The sequence below is a fragment of the Scyliorhinus torazame genome, chromosome 18, assembly GCF_047496885.1.
Source record: "Scyliorhinus torazame isolate Kashiwa2021f chromosome 18, sScyTor2.1, whole genome shotgun sequence".
In the NCBI taxonomy this organism is placed as follows: Eukaryota; Metazoa; Chordata; class Chondrichthyes; order Carcharhiniformes; family Scyliorhinidae; genus Scyliorhinus; species Scyliorhinus torazame.
The window spans coordinates 160713833-160738269 of NC_092724.1; the positions used below are offsets into that span (position 1 = coordinate 160713833).

A 24437-nucleotide genomic window follows, 5' to 3' on the forward strand; every position below is an offset into this window, starting at 1 on the left:
ATTCAACGAGGTAGCCTCAACTGCTTCACTGGGCATGGAATTCCACAGATTAATAACCTTTTTGGTGAAGATGTTCCTCCTCAACTCAGTCCTAACTATGCTCCCCTTAGTTTGAGGCTATGCCCTCTAGTTCTAGTTTTACCCTCCAGTGGAAACAACCTCCCTGCTTCTATCATGTCTATTCCCTTCATAATTTTACATGTTTCGAGAAGATTCTCCCTCATGCTTCTAAATTCCAATGAGAATGGTCCCAGTCTACTCAGTCTCTCCTCACAAGCCAATCCTCTCAACTCAGGAATCAACCTTGTGCATCACACCTGCACCCCCTCCAGTGCCAGTACATTCTTTCTCAATAAGGAGACCAAAACTGTACACAGTACTCCAGGTGTGGCCTTACCAGCACCCTATGCAGCTGCAACATAACTTCCTGTTTTTAAACTCCATCCCTCTAGCAACGAAGGACAACATTCCATTTGCCCTTTTAATTACCTGCTGCATCTGCAAACAAACTTTTTGCATTTCATGGACAAGGACACCCAGGTCCCTCTGCACAGCAGCATGCTACAATTTTTAACCATTTAAATAATAGTCCATTTTGTTGTTATTCCTATTAAAATGGATGATCTCAGATTTATCAACATTGTATTTCATCCGTCAGACCCTTGCCCACTCACTTAATCTATCTATATCCCTCTGCAGACTTTCAGTGTCCTTTGCACACTTTGCTCTACCAGTCATCTTAGTGTCATCTGCGAACTTTGGCATCTACGTAAATTGTAAACAATTGCGGTCCCAACACTGATCCCTGAGGCCACTGATCGCCAACCAGAAAAACACCCGTTTATCCCCACTCTTTGTTTTCTGTTAGTTATCTAATCCTCTATCCATTCTAATACATTACCCGTGATGCTGTGCATCTTTATTTTATACAAAACTATGCGGCACCATGTCCAGTGGTTCCCCGTTCGGTCCATCATGCTCATAATATCCTCAAAGAATTCCAGTAAATTAGTTAAACATGACCTGCCTTTCATGAACCCATGCTGTGTCTGCCCAATGGGACAATTTCCATCCAGATGTCTCGTTATTTCTTCCTTGATGATAGATTCAAGCATTTTCCCCACTGCAGATGTTAAGCTAACCGGCCTATACTTACCCGCCTTTTGTCTACCTCCTTTTTTAAACAGTGGCGTCATATTTGCTGTTTTCCAATCTGTCAGAACCGCCCCAGAGTCCAGCAAATTTTTGTAAATTAGCACAGGCGCATTTGCTATTTCCCCTGCCATCTCTTTTAGTACCCTGGGATGCATTCCAGCAGGGCCAAGAGACTTGTCTACCTTTAGCCCCATTAGCTTGCCTAACACTACCGCCCTAGTGATAATGATCGTTTCTAGGTTCTCATCTGCCATAACTTCCTTGCCATCAATTATTGGCATGTTATTTGTGTCTTCCACTGTGAAGACAGACACAAAATAACTGTTTAATGCCTCGGCCATTTCTTCATTTCCTGTTATTAAATCCCCCTCTTATCCTCTAAAGGACCAATGTTGACTTTAGGCACTTTTTTTTGTTTTATACATTTAAAGAAACTTCTGCTATCTGTTTTTATATTCTGAGCCAATTTAGTCCCATAATCTATCTGACTTTTAGAGATTTCCCAATCCTCTAGTCTCCCACTAATCTTTGCCACTTTGTGTGCATTTTCTTTCAATTTGATACCCTCCTTTATTTCCTTAGATATCCATAGCTGATTATCCCTTTTCCTACAGTCCTTCCTTTTCACTGGTATATACTTTTGCTGAGCACTGTGAAAAATCGCTTTAAAAGTCTTCCATTATTCCTCAAATGTTCCACCAAAAAGTCTTTGCTCCCAGTCTACCTTAGCCAACTCCTCCCTCATCCGATTGTAGTCTCCTTTGTTTAAGCACAAAACACAAGTGTTTGATTTTACCTTCTCACCCTCTATCTGTATTTTAAATTCAATCATACTGTGATCGCTCCTTCTGAGAGGATCCCTAACTATGAGATGGTTAATTATTCCTGTCTTCTTACAGAGGACCAGATCTAGGATAGCTTGCTCCCTTGTAGGTTCTATTACATACTGTTGTGAAGGGGGCATCTTTCAGCGTCAGCAAAGGTCTGTTACATTCCTCCTCATCTGAGCAGGTCCTGTGTATACGGAGGGTTTGTCCATCGGGGATGGCTTCTTTAATGTGTTTAGGGTAGAAGCTGGAGAAGTGGAGCATCGTGAGGTTATCCGTGGGCTTGTGATAAAGCAAAGTGCTGAGGTGACCGTCCTTGTGTGTCCAAGAATGCAACCGATTCTGAAGAGTAGTCCATGGTGAGTCTGATGATGGGATGGAACTTATTGATGTTATTGTGTAATTGTTTCAGTGATTCTTTGCCGTGAGTCCAAAGGAAAAAATCGATGACATTCATACAACCGCGCAACCTCGAACAAACCATTGTTTGCAGCAAACTACCCAGCCTTCAGGAGAACAGTGACCACAACCCTGCCATGGCAACCTCTGCAAATCGTGCAAGATCATTGACATGGATACCACCATTACACGTGTCATGTGAGTGTCCCTTTAAGAAAGATTTTTGAGGGCAGCACGGTGGAGCAGTAGGTTATCCCTGTTGCCTCACGGCACTGAGGTCCCAGGTTCGATCCCGGCTCTGGGTCACTGTCCGTGTGGAGTTTGCACATTCTCCCCGTGTCTGTGTGGGTTTCGCCCCCACAACCCAAAAATGTGCAGAGTAGGTGGATTGGCCACACTAAATTGCCCCTTAATTGGAAAAAATAATTGGGTAATCTAAATTGAAAAAAAAAAAATGGTTTAAGAAAGATTTTGTCTTATCACATTGCTGCAGTGATGTCATTGTGTGGGTGGAGCTGGGCTGTGGCTGTTGAGTTTTTTGGTTTCACTTTCATTTTATTTGACTGCTGTGGACTACAGACAGAGATAATAAGTGTTTTGGCCTGTCTCTCTCTATTTTCATTTTAAAGAGTTGTTCCAGGGAAAATAAAACATTAATTGTGGCTACCTGCTTTAGTAACTTAAAAAATATAGTTTGCTTTCCGGAAGGGCTTAAACCTGCTGGTGAGACAGGGTCAGAATCTCAGGGAAAGCCAGTCTTATTCAAGTGAGAATGCAGGGTGCTGGGCCACGTCCTTGAAAAGGGGTTTTGGTTTAAGGGATTTTGGTTTTGAATTGGAACAGTTAAGGGGGAATTCATTGTGTTATAGATAGATTACTGTAGCTGTGGGGTATCTTTATGTTTGTAATTGATAAAAATTCTTGCTGTGTGTTTATATAAATGTTAACTAAGTTCTCAGAATAAAGCTTATTTTGATTAAAGTGTCTGGGAAGTCTGTTGAATCACACCTGGAGGGAAGGCTCTTGTGCTCATCCTAGCTAAATTCAACAAAAAGATATAGGTCAGGTGAACTCCATAATACACTTTGGAGATTTCAAACCCTGGCCCATAACACATGTGAGAACACCATCCACCAGGTACGTGGTACATACTCGTACGACTCAGCCAATATTGTCTACCTCATATGCTGCAGGAAAGGATATCTTGAGGCGTGGTACATTGGCGAGACCACACCGATCGCGCGACAATCACCAGGCAGGAATGTTCCCTTCCAGTCGGGGAACACATCAGCAGTGAAGGGCATTCAGCCTCTGATCTTCGGGTAAGCGTTCTCTAAGGCGGCCTTCAGGACGCACGACAATGCAGGATCGCCGAGCAAAAACTGAAAGCCAAGTTCCGCAAGCACGAGTACGGCCTCAACTGGGACCTTGGATTCATGTCGCATTACATTCACCCCCCCCTATCTGGCCTGGGCTTGTGAAATCTTGCCAACTGTTCTGGCTTGAGACAATGCACACCTCTTTAACCTGTGATTATCCCTCTCTCCAGTTGCACCATCTGGACCTGTAAAGACTTAATTACCTGCAAAGACTCGCATTCAAAGTATCGTCTGGCATCATTGACTTTGACTATGTATATGTTTGTGTAACCTACCTCTTCACTCGCCTGATGAAGGAGCTACGCCCTGAAAGCTAGTGATTCCAAATAAACCTGTTGGACTTTAACCTGGTGTTGTAAGACTTCTTATTATTACATACTCTTCGAGGAAACTATTGCGGATACGTTCTATGAACTCCTCCTCAAGGCTGCCTTGACTGACCTGGAATGACAATCGCCATTCATAGAATTTACAGTGCAGCAGGAGACCATTCGGCCCATCGAATCTGCACCGGCCCTTGGAAAGAGCACCCTACCCAAATCTCCACCCTATCCTCTTAACCCAGTACCCCATCCAACCTTTGTGGACACTAAGGGCAATTTATCACGGCCAATCCACCTAACCTGCACATCTTTGGACTGTGGGAGGAAACCGGAGCACCCGGAGGAAACCCACGCACACACAGGGAGAACGTGCTGACTCCGCACAGACAGTGACCCATGCCGGGAATCGAACCTGGGACCCTGGAGATGTGAAGCAATTGTGCTAACCACTGTGCCCCGTGCTGCGCCATATTGAATAAAATCCCCCATGATAATTGCCATACTATTTTTACATGCATCAGTTATTTCTTTGTTTATTGCCCGTCCCACCGTGATATTATTTGATGGCCTATAGGCGACACCTACCAGTGACCCTTTTTGCTTTACTATTTCTAATTTCCATCAAATGGATTCAAATGTTTTCTCCATAGAACCCATATCAGTGCTGACAACCACCCTGATGTCATCCTTAAATGTCATTGCTGCACCACCTCTCTTATCTTCCTGTCTTTCCTTCCCAGTCGTGACCATCCATTTCTCTGTAATGGCCACTAAATCATACTCATTCGCGATGTTTTATGCTGTCAACTCATTTACCTTGTTTTAAATGTTATGAGCATTCAGGGAAAGTGCCCTTATGTTAGTTTTTATATCTTCTTTTGGAATCCTAACACCTCCGTTAATAACATCTCCTGAGTTCTTCTTCCCTTTAAATTTTTTCATAATTTTCCATGTAGTTGAACCCACCTCCACATGTGCTAACCTGCTGCTTTGCTTGCCATTAACCATTATACTTCACGTAGTTTTGCCTTTCCCTTCCCCCCCACTTGCTAGTTTAAAGTCCTTGTGACCACCCTATTTTTCCTGAAGTTCCTGTATAGCACGCCTAGGGCAAACATACGTCAGGTACCCTCAATAATGATGCTTCGAGATTAAACTGTAAAGAAGGCTTTATTAGGCTAATAACTATGCTACAGATTTGGACGAGAGCTGACTGCTATACAGACCATGAGGCAGGCCTTTATGTATGGCTCCCAGATGGGCGGAGCCAGAGGCGGAGTCCCCAGGGTTCCAAGCCTGGTCTTAAAGGGGACATCACCTTACATGATGATAAGGCAGTAACCGTTCATCACATTCACCCCCTGTTTAAAAAGGAGTCCGGCGGGGGTGAAGTGCCATCATAGGTCCATCCGTCTCGGCGGCCGGATCGTCCTCCTCGATCTCCTCAGTTCGGGCGGTGGTGCGGCGGGCACGGACGTCCCGGTTGAGGGCACATCCGGGAGCACAGCGGTCGGAGCTTCAGTCCGGGTCGGGGCAGAGGAACTAGGCAGGGCCGGAGGTAGCGGAGCCGGCGCCGGCGGGGTGTGTAAAGGGGGGGGGGGCGCACGGTAGGAGCTCACCAATGGGTGGTAGGGCCGGAAGGGGGTGTGTTGTAGGGGGCGACGGGTCCTGCAGGGGAGCGGCGCGGGATGGGGCGTCTGTGGTGGAGGATCCAGCGGGCGCCAGATCCCGGAGGGAAACCGTACCTTGCCTACCGTCGGAGTACTCCACGTAGGTGTAACTGGGGTTGGCGTGGAGCAGTCGGACCTTTTCAACTAGGGGGTCCGTTTTATGGCTCCTCGCGTGCCTCCGGAGAAGAACAGGTCCCGGAGCCATCAGCCAAGGTGGAAGCGAGACCCTGGAGGTAGACTTCCTGGGGAAGAGAAACAATCGCTCATGAGGGGTCTCATTTGTGGCCGTGCAGAGGAGTGACCTAATGGAGTGTAGGGCATCGGGTAGGACCTCCTGCCAACGGGTGGTTGGGAGAATTCTCGACCGCAGGGCCAGAAGGACAGCCTTCCACACGGTCGCGTTCTCCCTCTCCACCTGCCCGTTTCCCCGTGGGTTATAGCTGGTCGTTCTGCTCGAGGCGATGCCTTTGCTGAGCAGATACTGACGCAGTTCATCGCTCATGAACGATGTACCCCGGTCGCTGTGGATATAAGCAGGGAAACCGAACAGGGTGAAGGTGCTGTGCAGTGCCTTAATCACCGTGGCTGAGGTCATGTCGGTGCAGGGAATGGCGAATGGGAAACGGGAGAACTCATCGATCACGGTGAGGAAATAGGCATAACGGTTGGTGGACGGGTGGGGCCCCTTGAAGTCCACGCTCAGTCGCTCGAAGGGGCCCGAGGCCTTCACGAGCCGAACCTTGTCTGGCCGATAGAAGTGCGGTTTGCACTCCGCACAGACCTGGCAGGCCCTGACCATGGCCTTGACCTCCTTGGTTGAGTAAGGTAGGTTGCGGGACTTGATGAAATGGACGAGCCGGGTAACCCCCGGGTGGCAGAGGTCATTGTGGATGACTTGCAGGCGGTCCTCCTGCGCGTTGGCGCATGTGCCGCGGGACAGGGCATCTGGGGGCTCGTTGAGCTCCCCTGGACGATACTTGATATCGTACAAGTAGGTGGAGAGTTCGATCCTCCACCTCAAAATTTTATTGTTTTTTATTTTGCCCCGTTGCGTGTTATCGAACATATAGGCGACCGACCGTTGGTCTGTGACGAGGGTAAACCTCCTACCGGCGAGGTAGTGTCTCCAGCACCGCACAGCCTCCACAATGGCTTGTGCCTCCTTTTCGACTGCAGAGTGTCGAATCTCGGAGGCGGTGAGGGTTCGGGAGAAGAACGCTACTGGTCTGCCTCCTTGATTGAGGGTAGCAGCCAGGGCGATGTCTGATGCATCGCTCTCTACCTGGAAAGGGATGGTTTCGTCCACCGCGTGCATGGCGGCCTTGATGATGTCGGCCTTGATGCGGTTGAAGGCCAATTGAGCCTCAGCCGAGAGTGGAAAAGTGGTGGTCTTTAGGAGTGGGCGGGCTTTGTCCGCATACTTGGGGACCCACTGGGCGTAATAGGAGAAAAGCCCCAAGCACCGTTTGAGGGCCTTGAGGCTGCGGGGGAGAGGGAGTTCCTTAAAGGGGCGCATGCGGTCGGGGTCGGGACCTAGGACCCCGTCTTCCACGACATAGCCGAGGATGGCCAGCCGGGTGGTGTGGAAAACGCATTTGCCCTCGTTATCGGTCAGGTTAAGGGCTCGGGCGGTCTGGAGGTACTTTTTGAGGTTAGCGTCATGGTCCTGCTGATCATGGCCGCAGATGGTGACATTGTCCAAGTACGGGTATGTAGCCCGCAAACCGTACTGGTCCACCATTTGGTCCATCGCCCTTTGAAAGACGGAGACCCCATTTGTGACACCAAAGGGGACCCTGAGAAAGTGGAAGAGCCGGCCGGCTGCTTCGAAGGCAGTATAGAGGCGGTCTTTTGGTCGGATGGGGAGCTGGTGGTAGGCAGATTTGAGGTCGACCGTGGAAAAGACTCGGTATTGGGCGATCCGATTTACCATTTCCGCGATGCGAGGAAGGGGGTACGCATCAAGCTGCGTGAATCGGTTTATGGTCTGGCTATAATCCACGACCATCCGTTTCTTCTCCCCGGACCGGACTACCACCACTTGCGCTCTCCAAGGGCTGTTGCTAGCCTCGATGACCCCCTCTCCCAGTAAACGCTGGACCTCTGACTTGATAAAAGCCATATCTTGGGCACTGTAGCGCCGGCTCCTGGTGGCGACGGGCTTACAGTTGGGAGTGAGGTTAGCGAATAGCGAGGGGGGTGCGACTTTCAGTGTCGCAAGGCAGCAAACCATGAGGGGGGGCAAGGGTCCGCCGAACTTCAGTGTCAGGCTTCGGTGGCTGCACTGGAAATCCAGTCCGAGCAGCAGGGGGGCACAGAGGTGAGGGAGGATATAAAATTTGAAACGGGTGTATTTGGCACCCTGGATCGAGAGATCCGCAATACAGTACCCCGTGAGTTGTACCGAGTGGGACCCAGATGCGAGGGCTATGGGTTGGGATGTGGGATGGGTGCGTAGGGAGCAGCGCCTTACCGTTTCAGGGTGGATAAAGCTCTCCGTGCTCCCGGAGTCGAAGAGGCATGCAGTGTCGTGCCCGTTGACCTGGACCTGCATCATGGAGTTCTGCAGGTGTTTTGGCCGAGTTTGATCGAGGGTGATCGCACCCAGTCGCGGGTAGTCGGAGTCGTAAAATGGCCGCTGCCGTTGGTCGCACGTGTCGGGTCGAGAAGATGGCCGCCGACGAGATGGCCGCTCCCATGATTCGCACGAGGCTGATGACGCGTCAGAAGAGGACGTGTCGGGTCGGTGCGCAGCAGCATTGCGAGACCTGCGGGCCTGAGAGCCTGATTTTCGGGCTGGCTGTTCTTTGTTTTTCTGGCCCCTGGGTCTGGCCAGACAGACCCTCGCAAAGTGCCCTTTCTTCCCGCAGTCGCTGCAGATCGCAGGGCCAGCACCCACGCCCACGCTGCCCAGCCCGCAGAAGTAGCAAGGTGTGCCCCCATGGTGAGCGGGTCGTCGCGTGGCGCAGGCCTGAACTACGGGCGAGTCTGAGGAAGTCCGGGGGGGGCTGGCAGAGTCCGCGGGGTACGTACCCAAGTTATGTCGGGCCACCTCCAGCGAGGAGGCGAGCGTTAGCATCTCCTGGAGGTCTTTTGCCCCGTTTTCGAGCAGTCGCTGCCGGATGTAGGTCGAGCGGATGCCGGACACGAAAGAATCTCTGATGTGCAGGTTCATATGGACTTCCCCTGTCACATCCTGATGGTCACAGTCCCTGGCCAGCGCGGTGAGTTTCTCAACAAACTCGTCGAGCGATTCCCCCGAGCGCTGCCGGCAGGTAGAGAGCAGATGCCGGGCGTGCACCTCATTGACGGGTTTGACAAACCGCTTGCGGAGCAACTCAATCGCTTCCTCATAAATCGTCGCCTTTTCGAGCGTGGCGGAGATTCTGTGACTCACCCGGGCGTGGAGTAGACGCAGCTTGCGTGGCCCCAGGATGGGAGTCTCTGCAGAGTCCAGGTATGCCTCGAAGCACCGCAGCCAGTATTGAAAAATTTCCTTTGCCTCCGGCGTTCGTGCTTCCAGATTGAGCTTCTCTGGTTTTAGGCCTGCGTCCATCCTGAATCTAGTTTAGCCTAATAAATTGAGGTACCCTCAATAATGATGCTTCGAGATTAAACTGTAAAGAAGGCTTTATTAGGCTAATAACTATGCTACAGATTTGGACGAGAGCTGACTGCTATACAGACCATGAGGCAGGCCTTTATGTATGGCTCCCAGATGGGCGGAGCCAGAGGCGGAGTCCCCAGGGTTCCAAGCCTGGTCTTAAAGGGGACATCACCTTACATGATGATAAGGCAGTAACCGTTCATCACAATACGGATGAACACCACCAGCTCCTAATCCTTTCGGTTCCACAGGGGAACGAGACAAGGGTGCCCGTTACCCCACTCCTGTTTGCACTGGCGATCAAACCGCTGGCCATCGTCCTTCTTAGATTGGTAGAGTGATGGACGGGCATTCGGATAGAGGGGGCAGAGAGCATACAGTCTCGGTCTGTGCGGATGACCTGCTCCTCTATGTGTCAAACCTCCTAGCCAGCATGGGAAAGATAACAGGACTCCTTAGGGAGTTTGGTGCCTTCTCAGATTACAAACTCACAGAGCAAAATCTTCCCAATAAACCCCCGAGTGGGAGGAGCGGAGCTGGAACCATTTAAAAAAAAAACCAAGTTCAGGTATCTGGGGATTCAAGTGGCCCACACCTGGAAGAGGCTCCACAAATGGAACCTCTCCAACGTGGTGGAGAAGATGAAGCGGGACCTGCAAAGATGGGACTCACTCCCTCGTTTGTTAGCGGAAAGGATGCAGACGGTCAAAATGAACATCCTGCCTAGTTTCCTCTTCGTATTTAGATCACTCCCTATCTTCATCAACAAATCCTTCTTCACCAAGGCCGACAAGTTAATAGGGGGGAGGGGAAGAGTCCCTAGGACATGCAAGACCATCCTACAGTGGGGACAACACGTGGGAGGGAGGCCTGGCCCTACTGAACCTCTTATTCTACCACTGGGCAGCAAACGCGGAGAGGGTGAGGGGGTGGCTAAGGGAACCGGAGTCGGACTGGGTCCAAATGGTGGAGGCCTCCTGCAGGGGGACGTTTCTCCGAACACTGGCCACCGCATCCCCCCCCGCACATACATGCTCCCCCCCCCCACATACATGCTCTAGGAGCCTGGTGGTAGTGGCCACACTATGGACATGGAATCAGTTCAGGCGCCATTTAAAGCTGGGCGAGATGTTCATAGAGGCCTCCATCTGCAGCAACCATAGGTTCACAGCAGCGAGAATAGATTTGGGATGGGAATGGAGGACAGAAGGACACAGAGTGAGGGACTTGTACACGGACAATAGACAGGTGACCTTTGGGGAACTCTGAGAGAGGCATGAACTCCCGAAGGGGAATGAGCTCAGGTGCCTGCGGCTTTGTAAATTTCTCTGCAAGGAAACAAAAACATTCCCCCAAAGACCTGGACACACACTTCTGGACGCAATGGTAGGGCTGGACAGGTTAGGGGACGACAAGTGCGGCGACACCTCTGGATGACTCATAGAAAAGGTCAGGACTCCACTGGACAAGACCAGAGGGAAATGGGAGGAGCAGCTGGGAATGAAGATAGGGGGAGGACTCTGGACTGAGGCACTACATTGTATCAACTCCACCTCCTCCTGCACCAGGCTAAACCTGATGCAGTTCAAGGTGGTGGACAGACTGCACCTTACCAAGACACGCTTGAGCAGGTTCTTCCCAGAGGTGGAGGATAAGTGCGAGCAGTGTCAGGGGGCCCCAGCCAACCACACCCACATGTTCTGGTCCTACCCCAGACTCGGAGTTCTGGACGGCCTTTTTGAGGCCATGTCCAGGTTGCTGGGGATCGAGATGGAGCCGTGCCTGTCTGTGGCGGTCTTCGGGGTGTCAGAGCATCCAGAGCTCTGAACACCAAAGGGGGCGGACACCCCGGCCTTCGCCTTAATGATCGCCAGGCGGAGACTTCTGCTAGGTTGGAAGACGGCAGCGCCACACAGAGCCTCGGAATGGCTCTCTGATCTGGCCGAGTTCCTGCGGCTAGAAGTAACAAATTCATGATAAGGGGTCAGAGGATAGATTCCACGACACGGGGAAGAAATTCACAAGCCTCTTCACAGCATGTATCCCATGGGTCGGAGTTATTGTTATGTTGATTATTATTACTGTTGTTTCTGTATTGTTCTGCAAAGTTTGTTATTAGTGCAAAACACCAATAAAAATATTTTCAAAAAACACCTTCTCCGCATTGGCCGCCTAAAAAAAAAAATCAAATTCAGCAGCGGCAGCCCCACTGCCTGCCTTTCCCTCTGTAAGACCCCCTTCCGAATCCAACGAGTTCACCTCGACCATATGAAGTCCATTATGAGCCATTCTATCCCCCAGAAAAAGGACTTGGGTAGAAAAACTGGGAGGCGTTGAAATAAAAAAAAGTATTGCGGCAAGATATTCATCTTAATGGATTGAACCTGACCTGCCAGCGACAATGGAAGGCTGTCCACCGATGTACATAGAACATAGAACTTACAGTGCAGAAGGAGGCCATTCAGCCCATCGAGTCTGCACCGACCCACTTAAACCCTCACTTCCACCCTATCCCCATAACCCAATAACCCCTCCTAACCTTTTTGGTCACTAAGGGCAATTTTATCATGGCCAATCCACCTATCCTGCACGTCTTTGAACTGTGGGAGGAAACCGGAGCACCCGGAGGAAACCCACGCAGACACGGGGAGAATGTAGATTCACCCTGATCTTGCTCACCAGGCTAGTGTAATTACATTTGCAAAGCCGTGCCCAATCCCAAGCCAACTGGACCCCCAGCTACCAAAAACTAGTCCCAGCCAGACGGAACGGCAGCCGCCCCAACCCAGTTCCTCCCACTGAGGGACTAACCACAAAGTGCACGCTCTTCCCAAAGTTTAATTTATTCCAAGAGAAGGAGCCGAACCACTTCACACTACCCATGATGCCCCCATAACTGGCCACAGATCCCTTACATACGGCAAAAGTTCATCCGCAGACAGGAACACCCTGTGTTCTACTCCACCCTTCACAATTCTGCTCTACTTGTACGAAGCCCTCAAAGCAATAGCCAAACACAAACAATAGAGGAGACTTGGGACATCCCTGCAACGTCCCCCTATGCAACCGAATTTACTCTGAAGCCATGGTATTAGTGCACACATTAGCAGACGGAACTTCGTACAACAGCCGCACCCACATCACGGACAGCACGGTAGTACAGTGGTTAGCACAGTTGCTTCACAGCTCCAGGATCCCAGGTTCGATTCCGGCTTGGGTCACAGTCTGTGCGGAGTCTGCACGTTCTCCCCGTGCTTCCTCCGGGTGCTCCGGTTTCCTCCCACAGTCCAAAAATGTGAAGGTTAGGTGGATTGGCCATGATAAATTGCCCTTAATGTCCAAAAAGGTTGGGTTGGGTTACAGGGATAGGGTGGGCTTAAGTGGGGTGCTCTTTCCAGGGGCCGATGCAGGTCCCATGGCTGGGTGGCCTCCTTCTGCACTGTAAATTCTATGACCTATGATCGCAAACCTAGCACCCAGCCCAAGCGTCTCCAAGATACTTCCACTCAACCCTACCAAACGCTTTGCCTGCATCCACAGCCACAATTATCTCTGGCTCAGGCCCTACTGCCGTGTAAGAACTACGTTGAGAAATCACCTCACGTTGGACGACAGTTTTCTACCCTTCACAAAACCTGTCTGATCTTCCCCCACCACCTCCGGGAGACAGGACTCCAACCTCAACATCAAGACTTTAACCAATAGCACCCCAGCCCCAGGCCCCACATGTTCCAGGTGACTAACCTTGTTGGGGGTCTCTCACCACCCCCCCCCCCTCCTCTTTGAATCAGTCATCCCCTCCATGATACAATACTCCTCCACAAATCCATGGGACCCAAGCCCACCTAAGATGGCTTCCAGCCTCACCTTTAAGGTGAGAGAAAGGGAATCCTCTTGTCACTGTTAGTTCTCCCCCCAATCCCCTATTGTCTCCGCACCCCCCCCCCCCCCCCCCCCCCACTGCCTACCCCTGTTCCAGGCTTGCAAACTGCTTGGCACCACAACCTCCCACATAACCCCACCAAATAAACAAACAACTAGACCCATTGCACCCCACCCAACCTGGCCCAATGAATTGCAGTCTCTCCCCCCACTCCACTCCCATTCACTACCCACCCCCTCTCCTTCCCGCTAGCAAAGTGGCCCCCACCCAGGGTCTCCCTCCAATACCCCACTAAAAACGACAACCACCCAGTTCCTCCTGGCCCACTCCCCCAACTAACAATCCCACACTCCAACATTCGCAAGCTCCTTTCCCTTCCAAGTAACATATCACGTTGCAACATAAGATGGTGAACAATGCCAGGACACCTAGAGAAATGTGTGGTAGCCCTGACGATAAGAAAACCCTGAGAAAAATATATTCTTGAATTGTGCTTCGGGGGGGGGGGTTGAATTCTCCGGCCATGCCCGTCTGGCGACGGGAGAATCCCACCTGAGGTCAATGGGCTTTCCCAATTTCCACATCTCGCCCATGGCGATCTTGCGGCGGGCAGGGTGGAAGAATCCAGCCCACAGTGTGCTGACTGGAATTGATACATTTTCATGGTGGAGTCAGGAATGTGAATTACAAAGATACATTGTTGGTGATGCTTGTGCAAAGAAACAAAGCACAGTGCATATTATGACAAGCTAATTTAATTTTTAATTTATTTTGACTTACCTGGTCAGAAGTACTAACTCTATTCATCTTTATTGGATCACAGGTTTCATAAACAGCGTACATAACTAATCCACAGAGGCAGGATAACGTGAACAACAGACCTGAGCCAAACAAGTTCAGGACTACAGCTCTGTAAAACCAAAGTTAAATGTGAGCTGTACATAAAACAAGATCATTTAAGTCTTACAATATTTACGAAGAAAGGTAGAACTTGCATTTACATAACATCTGCCATGTAATAATAATAATATAATAATCACTTATTGTCACAAGTAGGCTTCAATGAAGTTACTGTGATAAGCCCCTAGTCGCCACATTCCGGCACCTGTTCGGGGAGGCCGGTACGGGAATTGAACCTGCGCTTTTGATCTTGTTCTGCATTACAAGCCGGCTGTTTAGCCCATTGTGCTAAACCAGCCCCTAGAATGTCTCAGAGTGCTTTAGTAACAGTGATTACATTTTGAAATATGGACGTGTAGGAAAACACAAATCACAAAAAAAAAAGGGGAAATGACCAGTTCACATGTTTTGGCTGAGGGAAGAATGTTGGCCAGGGTGGCCAGAACACTTCAAAACTCTGTGCCTTTCTTCATATAGTGCCACTGAATCTCTGAGAATTGTCTTCTGTCAGTCTATTCTGCATCATCAGGAAAATCATACAAGGAGTGGCCAACAATAGCTTCTGTAATGAGGCCCAGTCGTGGGCCACCTGGACTCCCAGGTAACGAAAGTTGGACCTGGCCAGGCAAAAAGACAACTTCCCCAGATCGGCTCCCCTTCCTGGGGAATTCACTGGAAAATATTTGCTTTTACCCAGGTTCGATCTGTCCCCCAAAAAGGAGCCAAAGCTCTCGAGCAGTTTCATTATCTCCTCTGCACTGGAGAGAGGGCCCGTCACATACAGTAACAGGTTGTCCGCATGTAAGGACACTCTATGCTTCCAGCCTCCTCTCTCTATTCGCCTCCACTTTGTGGATGACCAGGATAGGTCCAAAGCCAAACCTGCACAAGATCTCAAATAAATAGCTCCATTCCATCCTATCGAATGCCTTCTCTGCATCCAGAGAATTAACCCCTTACGTTTCAGGGGATGGAGAGGGGGGCAGAACCACGTTGAGCAGCCTCCGGTCATTAGCCAACAGTTGCCACCCCTTAATAAATCCTGTCTGGTCTTCTGAAATTATCCCTGGGAGGCAGGATGCCAAGCGCTTCGCCAATACCTTCGCTAGCAACTTTGCATCTGCATTCAACAAAGATATAGGGCGGTACGACTCATATTTCATCAGGCCGTTACGACTCATATTTCATCAGGCCGTTATCCTTCTTTAATATCAAGGAGATCGTCGCTTGCACCAAAGTGGTCGATAACGTCTCTTGAATCAGAGAGTCCTTGAACATCTCAAGCAGCACTGGGATCAGCAACCCAGAACACGTTTTTAAAAATTCAATGGGGAACCTGTCAGGTCCCGGCCCCTTCCCCGACTGCATCAATCCCACATTCTCCTTAATCTCCTCTAGAGTCAGAGGATTTTCCAATTCCTCCCTCTCCTCCTGCTCCACTACCAAGAAGGCCAGACCGTCTAAAACCTTTGATATTAAGGACTCGTCCTCCGGGTGTTCCGACTCATACAGGTTCCAATAGAGCACTTTGAACAATCCATTAACCTTGGTTGGGGTGGAGACCAGTCTGCCAGCCCCATCCCTGACTTGCACAATTTCCCGAGAGGCCACCTGCCATCTCAGCTGATGTGTCAGCAGGCGACTAGTTATCTCCCAGAGTTCATAGAGAGCCCCCAACAAACATCGCAGCAAGCGCACCGCCCAAACTCCACCTGTAGAGTCTTCCTGCTAGCCAGCAATTCTGGTGTCTGATTGATGGAGTATTGACGGTCCACCTCTAAGATGACATCCGCCAACCTCTGCCTCTCCCCCCTTTCACTCTTTTGCTTGTGTGCTTTAAAGGAGATAATCTCCCCTTTTACAACCACCTTCAGCGCCTACCATAGCATTGAAGGGGAAATCTCCTCACTCCTAATAAAACTCAAATATTCCTTGATGACAGAGGAGATCCTCTCGCAAAAACCTTTATCCGGCAACAGCGAATTCTCAAACCTCCAAAGGGGCTGCTGAGCAGGACCCGAGCCAGCTACCATGTCTACATAGTGCGGGGCGTGATCAGAGATCATCATTGCTGAGTATCCCGACTCCTACATAGTGCGTGGTGTGATCAGAGATCATCATTGCTGTGTATCCCGGCTCCACCACCCCCGGCAGCAAGGACCTACCGACTACAAAAAAAAAATTCAATCCAAGAAAAGACCTGGTGCACCTGAGAAAAGAATGAGAAATCCCTGTCACACGGGTGTACAAACCTCCAAGGGTCAGCTGCCCATCTGCTCCACGAAGGACAACAGAGCCTTTGCCATCGCAGAAGGTCTTGACACCTTATGTCTTGATTTATCCAGTTGGGGGTCCAAAACGCAATTAAAATCCCGACCTAAGCTCAGTTATGGTGAATCCATATCCGGTATCCGTGACCTATTAATAAAAGTTGCGCCATCCTAATTTGGGGCATGTACATTGACCAGCACAACCAGTGCACCCGCTTACAGCACACTGTCCATAACATACCTCCCATTTGGGTCCATCAAAATCCTCCCCCTGGAAGGGCTCCTGTTGATCAGGATTACAGTCCCTGGACCTACCATTGAACCCTGAATAAAACACTTGCCCCACCCAGCCCCTCAGTAACCATATCTGGTCTCGAACTCAGAAATGGATCTCCTGCAACAGCACCACATCAGCCCTCAAGGTCTTAAGGTGCGTGGATCTCTTAACCGGGCCACTCAACACCCTCACATTCCACGTGACCAGCCGAAGGGGGGGGGGGGGGGGGGAACGTCCACCCCCTCTCCCACTGGAGTCAGTTATTCCCGTCTCATGAGGCAGTCCAGCAACCCTCCAGAAAAGGTCGACACCAGACCCACACAAAATGGCTGCCGAATCCTCCAGCACAAATCGACAAAGAAAAGTCTCCAGTCACCACCAGAGAACTAAACCCTCTGTGATGAATGATATCTGTATACACATGTACCTTTAATGCGTAGGCCCCTTTAAGACCGGGTTTGTAACCCTGGGGGACTCCGCCTCCGGCACCGCCCCCAGGAAGCTGTATATAAGGTTACGTTCAGTAGGCAGCGTGCAGTGAGCATACTTCTCGGCAGCTGTCTGGTTTTCTGGTTATTAAAGCCTTTGTTTATCAAACTCCTCTCCTGAGTCGTAATTGAGGGTATCTCACCCTCCTTCCCTCGCCACCCACTGACACCACACCCAAATAACCAGGTAAACTATGTACAAAACCCCAAACACCCCCCTCTCCCGTACTGCACCTCAACCATCCCATTAATATAACCCCTAAGCTTAAATTAAATGAATTCCCCCTCATATGGGCCACAGATAAACCCATCTCCTCACTTCTGTTAACTAACTAATTAATCTAGCTAGTGGAGTAGCCCCCGCAGAGAGAGCCTTAAATAACCTTAAAATTCCAAAATACCCAACCAGCCCCATTCTCCCAAAACCGACTTATAAATTCCAAGTAAAGAACAGCAAAAACAGTAAACTTCTTCATATAAAACAACAAACTCATCTATATCTCTTCAACCATTAACAAGAATGAACAATTAGAAAAAAAATCTCCAAATGACCATCCCTCCTTTTCCAAACCACTTTCTTTTAATTCGGATACAATACAATTATTACAATTATTTCAACCCCAGTCCGTTCCTTTGAATGAATGCCTCAGCTTCCTCTGGAGTCTCAAAGTGATGATGTTCATTCTCATAGATCAACAAAGACGTGCAGGAAAAATCATGCCAAACTGAACTTTCTTGTAATACAGTGCCGCCTTAGCCTTGTTAAAAGCCTATCGCCTCGAAACATCTCGGAGGAGAAGAGTTCCCCAACCACCAACCGAACGAAACATACAAGAATTACCAAAGAACCAGACAGAAAAAAGGGAAAACCACATTCCTCTCCACACCCCTCCTCCACAGTTCAATGTCCTCCATCACCTGCCAGTCCATCGTCTCTCACAAATTCCATTGCCTCCTCTGGTGTTCCAAAATAGTGCTCTTTATTATTAAAGGTCACCAAAAGGGCGGCACGGTAGCACAGTGGTTAGCACTGTTGCGTCACGGTGCCAGGGTCCCAGGTTCGATACCCGACTTGGGTCACTGTCTGTGCGGAGTCTACACATTCTCCCCGTGTCTGCGTGGGTTTCCTCCAGGTCACCCGGTTTCCTCCCACAAGTCCCAAAAGATGTGCTTGTTAGGTAATTTGGACATTTTGAATTCTCCCTCTGTGTACCACTGAATGTGGCGATTAGGGGCTTTTCACAGTAACTTCATTGCAGTGTTAATGTAAGCCTACTTATGACAATAATACAGGTTATAATTATTATTATGTTGTGCTTTATTCCACAACGTTGAAAGATATACCAGACGACTCCGCAAAGTCTTTCAATGATCCAACTGCAACTGCTGCCTTGGCCTTCACCAAGACCATGAAGGACAAGAAATTGGACTGATAGTCTATAACTCGGACAACTCAAAGATCTAATCCGGACTCTTTCCAGTTGTAAAATCTTCAGGAGACCCAAGAATGTGATCCAAACACAGGTTAATTCTTAAGGCAAAGAAAAGGCTACAATGTGGCATACAGCATGTAGGTCCCCGCTGTGTCTACCAATCATACCAGTCCCAATCCTGGCCGGCTTTTAAGTTTTAGTTTCACGAGCCCCAGCTGCTAGGCCTCCACCCCTCAGCGGGGGAGATCAATTGAGTCATCCCTGTAGTCTTGTAGGGTTATTACATCCCTCCCCCACAAGTCCATAGGTCCCTCTGTTGTTGGAGGCAGAGGAGATCTCTTTTGCCGCTTTTCCCGCCGCTGCCCTTCTAATGGTCACGGGGCTGGGTCAGAGGGTGCATAACGTGTTGGGGAGCATTACTTCTGCACCAATACCTCCTGTCAGAGGTATCTTCCTGACCAAACTTTCATCCGAGATTATGGACGATTCCATCTCCATAGTCGACGCAGAATCTTCCATCTCGTGTAGTCCTGTGCTCCGGTCCTTGGAGAGCAGTACTCCCTGGCTCATGGATGGTGGGAAAGGGGAACAAGGGACTGATTCATCTTATGGGGCTGTCTCTGGTGCCGGCTTCCTGCCTTTGAAATTGTTATAACCTGCCTACTGACGATTGGCTGGGGACTAATGATTATCCCACAATCCTATGGGAGTATGAACTTCCCCAATGAGGGGGGCGGAGAAACTCCTACTATAAATAAGCTGGCCAGTCCAGGAACCAAGAGGAAGGAGAAGGTAGCAAGGGAAGTTACTGCTACTGTTATGTATATATTGTTATAGTAAATAAACTTTATTATTTTGTATCCTTAAAACTCGTGCTGGATTCTTCGGGGCCCTTACAAAACTGGCGACGAAGGTAAAAGTGAATAGCTGTCTACACTGCTGAAGCCACCTCCCTGGATTTTTGTTGGATACAGGTTGGAAGTTGTTTTCTATTATACCATGCCTCTGTACGGACGTTTGGATGTTTTTGATGCTGCGCTGGAAAGCTGGAACCAGTACACACAACGGATGCGTTACTATTTCCGGGCAAACAATATCACTGAAAACGAGCGCCAGGTGGTCATATTGCTCACCGCCTGCGGGCTGCATACGTTTGGGGTGATTAGGAGCCTTACGTACCCAGCTGCGCCGGACACCAAAACGTTTGACGAACTTGTGAATATAGTGGGCAACACTTTAACCCAACCCCGTCCACGATAGTCCAGCGTTACCGGTTTAATACCGCTGAGAGGACCCCTGGAGAATCCCTTGCCGATTTTTTATCCAGGCTACGCGGGATTGCGGAATACTGTGACTATGGTGAGACCTCGTCAGAAATGTTACGCGACCGTTTGGTTTGCGGTATTAACAATGCGGCCACCCAGAGAAAGTTGTTAGCGGAGCCAACATTGACTTTTCAACAGGCAATACAAATAGTCTTGTCCCGAGACAGCGCAGAGCGAGGAGTACAGGAGCTACAGGGAATGGAAGTGCATGCCTTGGGGCGAAACCCTTTCCGCCCCAAAACGTCCACCCGCACTCCTGCGGTACCTTGGGCGAGGCAACAACCAGACCGACGCCAGTGGCCATCGGACATTCCTCCCCGAAGGGAGCCTTCTCCAGAGCCAATGGATGAGGAGCCATGTCCGTGTCAGACTTGTAGGCGCCAACCCCGTCGCGGACGGCGGTCCTGGGGACGCCAGAGGCGCCGTCGTTCCGACCGAAACTGGGACCAGCCCAGGGGCCGTAACTGGGACCAGCCCAGAGGCCGTACCTTCCATGTGGATGAACCTGCGGCGACCACTCCTGAGGACGTGGAGACGGAGGACGACTGCCTGCAGCTGCATTGTGTGGCAGCTCCCCGTGTGGCCCCCATTAAGGTGACAGTACGGGTCAATGGCCACCCGCTGGAGATGGAGTTGGATACTGGCGCAGCGGTCTCCGTGATCGCCCAGAGGACATTCGACCGCATCAAGCAGGGTATACAGACCCTTACACTAACTGACTCACAGGCCAGGTTGGCCACCTACACAGGGGAACCACTGGACATTGCAGGAACTACAATGACCCCTGTTGTCTATGGACGCCAGGAGGGGCGTTTCCCACTTATCGTAGTGCGTGGCCATGGGCCCAGCCTGTTGGGTCGGGACTGGTTGCGCCATTTGCGGTTGCAATGGCAGCACATCCTCCAAACAGTTTCTGGAGGGTTGATTGAGGTGCTAGGACGATACCCAGAAGTATTCCAGCCTGGTCTGGGGAAAATAAAAGGGGCCGTAGCCCGTATCCAAGTTGAACCAGGAGCCACACCGCGCTATTTCCGGGCGCGCCCAGTGCCTTACGCTTTGCTCGAGAAGGTAGAAGGGGAGCTCACTCGTTTGGAGAGTTTGGGTATTATCAGGCCTGTCCGTTTTGCTGACTGGGCAGCACCAATTGTGCCAGTAATGAAGCCAGATGCCACAGTTCGCTTGTGTGGCGACTATAAACTTACAGTGAATACAGTTTCCCGACTCGACCGATACCCAATGCCTCGCATAGAGGAACTCTGCGCGAAACTTGCAGGCGGACTCTCATTCACAAAATTAGATATGAGTCACGCCTACCTGCAGTTGGAGCTGGACCCTGCCTCCCGACCATATGTAACAATTAACACACACCGGGGCCTGTATGAATATACACGGTTGCCCTTTGGAGTATCCTCTGCCTGCGCAATTTTTCAACGTGTTATGGAGGGCATTTTGAGAGGTTTACCACGTGTGGCTGTCTACCTAGATGACGTGTTGATTACAGGGACGTCGGAGCAAGAGCATTTGGAAAATCTGGAGGCTGTCCTCAAACGCCTTTCGGAGGCTGGAGTCCGTTTACGTCACACAAAGTGCGTATTTCAGGCAAAAGAAGTAGTCTACCTAGGTTATCGGGTGGACCGCGAGGGTCTGCACCCCGTCGCAGAGAAGGTGCGTGCAATTCAACATGCCCCCACCCCGACTGACACTTCGCATCTTCGTTCTTTTCTCGGTCTCGTAAACTATTACGGGAAGTTCCTCCCCAATCTGGCAACTACGCTGGCCCCCTTACACCTGCTGCTAAAGAAAAAATCACACCTGAGTTTGGGGTCAGCCGCAAGAAACCGCTTTCCGGCGGGTAAAGCAACAATTGTCGTCGTCTGGGTTACTAACCCACTATGATCCGGGAAAGCCTTTGCTCGTCACATGTGATGCATCCCCGTATGGTATTGGGGCTGTCCTGTCCCACAAGATGGAGAACGGGGCCGAGCGACCGATAGCTTTCGCCTCCCGCACATTGACTGCAGCGGAGAAGAAGTACGCGCAGATCGAGAAGGAGGGCCTGGCAGTGGTTTTCGCGGTGAAACGCTTCCACCAGTATGTGTACGGCCGCCATTTCACTATCGTGACTGATCATAAGCCCCTGCTGGGACTCTTCAGAGAGGATAAGCCGATACCGCCCATTGCTTCTGCACGGATCCAGCGCTGGGCTTTGTTGCTTGCTGCATATGAGTATTCTCTGGAGCACAAACCAGGTACGCAGATAGCAAATGCCGACGCACTGAGCCGATTGCCTTTATCGACCGGCCCCATGTCGACCCCCACGACCGGTGAGGTGGTCGCAACCCTAAATTTTATGGACACCTTGCCTGTCACGGCATCACAGATCCGTGAGTGGACCCAGACGGAGCCAGTCCTGTCAAAGGTTCGGCACATAGTCCTGTATGGTGGGCAGCATAGACAGCTCCCAGGCGAGTTACGGGCATTTTCCTCCAAGCTGTCAGAGTTCAGCGTGGAAGACGGCATCCTCTTGTGGGGGACGCGTGTGGTTGTCCCGGAAAAAGGCCAGGAGCTGATAGTATCAGACTTGCACAATGGGCATTCGGGCGTGACCAAGATGAAAATGTTGGCCCGGAGTTATGTCTGGTGGCCAGGCCTCGACACCGACATTGAGAAGGTGGCCCAAAACTGCTCCATTTGCCAGGAGCATCAGAAGCTTCCGCCGGCCGCGCCCCTACATCACTGGGAATGGCCAGGGCGGCCTTGGGCACACTTACATGCAGATTTCGCAGGCCCTTTTCAGGGATCCATGTTCCTTCTACTAATTGACGCCCAGTCCAAATGGCTGGAGGTGCATAAGATGCAGGGGACAACGTCCTGCGCAACAATTGAAAAAATGCGTTTATCATTTAGCACGCATGGCCTCCCCGAGGTGCTGGTCACGGATAATGGCACTCCATTCACGAGTGAGGAGTTTGCTAGGTTTACAAAGATGAACGGCATCCGCCATATCCGCACTGCCCCATACCACCCGGCTTCAAATGGGTTGGCAGAGCGTGCAGTGCAAACATTCAAAAGAGGCCTAAAGAAGAAGTCTTCCGGATCAATGGACACGAGACTGGCTCGGTTTTTGTTTACGTACAGGACCACCCCCCATACAGTGACTGGAGTAGCTCCCGCAGAACTCCTAATGGGCCGGAGACTTTGCACCCGCCTTAGTATGGTCTTCCCGGACATTGGCGCAAAAGTACGCCGCACACAAGAACGGCAGGGACCGGGATTGTCTCAGCATCGTCCGATTCGGCAGTTTGCTCCCGGTGACCCAGTATTCGTGCGGAATTTTGCTGGTGGAGCCCAATGGGTTCCTGGGGTAATCTTTCGCCAAACGGGCCCTATATCGTACCAAGTGCAAGCCCAGGGTCGTCTCCAGCGAAAACATGTAGACCACGTCCGGTCCAGAAGATCATCCCCGCAAAAGATTCCCCGCCCCCGGAGCTCAGTTCAACAGCGGCAAAGACCAGAAACAAGGTAAGGTAGTCCTCCAAATCTTCCACTGGTGCCTCACTCGAAGCCTGCGCAGGTCATGACGGGACCGAATGGGGACAGAGACGCTGACATGACGGAGGCAGCAGACTCTGACTCCGAGATGGAGACACAGGATGAATCAGAGGGGGAATCCTCGGGTCCACAGGCCGTGGATGTACAACCGCGCCGTTCATCACGGAAGCGCCGGTCTCCGTCTCGTTATACGCCGCCTGATCCAGCGCCGCGTGCAAATGGCGTCCGGCCTGCGGCCAAACGAGTTCGACGCCTTCCTTCGCCAGGGCCTACGGTGGATTCCTTGGACTTTGGGGGGGAGGGATGTTATAACCTGCCTACTGACGATTGGCTGGGGACTAATGATTATCCCACAATCCTATGGGAGTATGAACTTTCCCAATGAGGGGGGCGGAGAAACTCCTACTATAAATAAGCTGGCCAGTCCAGGAACCAAGAGGAAGGAGAAGGTAGCAAGGGAAGTTACTGCTACTGTTATGTATATATTGTTATAGTAAATAAACTTTATTATTTTGTATCCTTAAAACTCGTGCTGGATTCTTCGGGGCCCTTACAAAAGAAATGGTCCACATGTTTGCATGCAGTCCGTTCTCTGGTTTTGACCATATAAGAGACTGGTCCTGTTTTCTCCACTGTGGTCCCCAGTATCCACTGTGCACCGTCCCCAAAATTCTGGATATACACAGTGTCCCCTGGCTTGGACCCTCTGTCCTGCTTCCGGTAATCATGGTACCTCTTCTGGAGATCTTGTTTCTTCCCCATTCTCGCACCAAGGTCGGGAAATGTTAAGCTTAGGCGGGTTCATAGCCATCGGCCCATCAGTAGTTCTGCTGGCACTACCCTGGTCATCATCTGCGGTGTGGTCCGATAGGTGAACAAAAAGCGTGCCAGTTTCCTTTCAACTGATCCTGCAGTTTGTTTATTCGTGCCCCTCTTGAAAGTTTGCCCT

The 24437-nt window shown here is 50.6% G+C and overlaps 1 protein-coding gene across 1 annotated transcript in view; it reads right to left on the reverse strand.

Annotated features, from left to right (window-relative positions):
- LOC140395694 (sodium/iodide cotransporter-like) overlaps positions 1-24437 on the reverse strand; it is a 200068-nt gene that overhangs the window by 132851 nt on the left and 42780 nt on the right. Inside the window, exon 4 of the mRNA XM_072483769.1 lies at positions 14024-14153. Within this exon, the coding sequence (XP_072339870.1) occupies positions 14024-14153 (130 nt within the window). The remainder of the gene's footprint in view (positions 1-14023; positions 14154-24437) is intronic.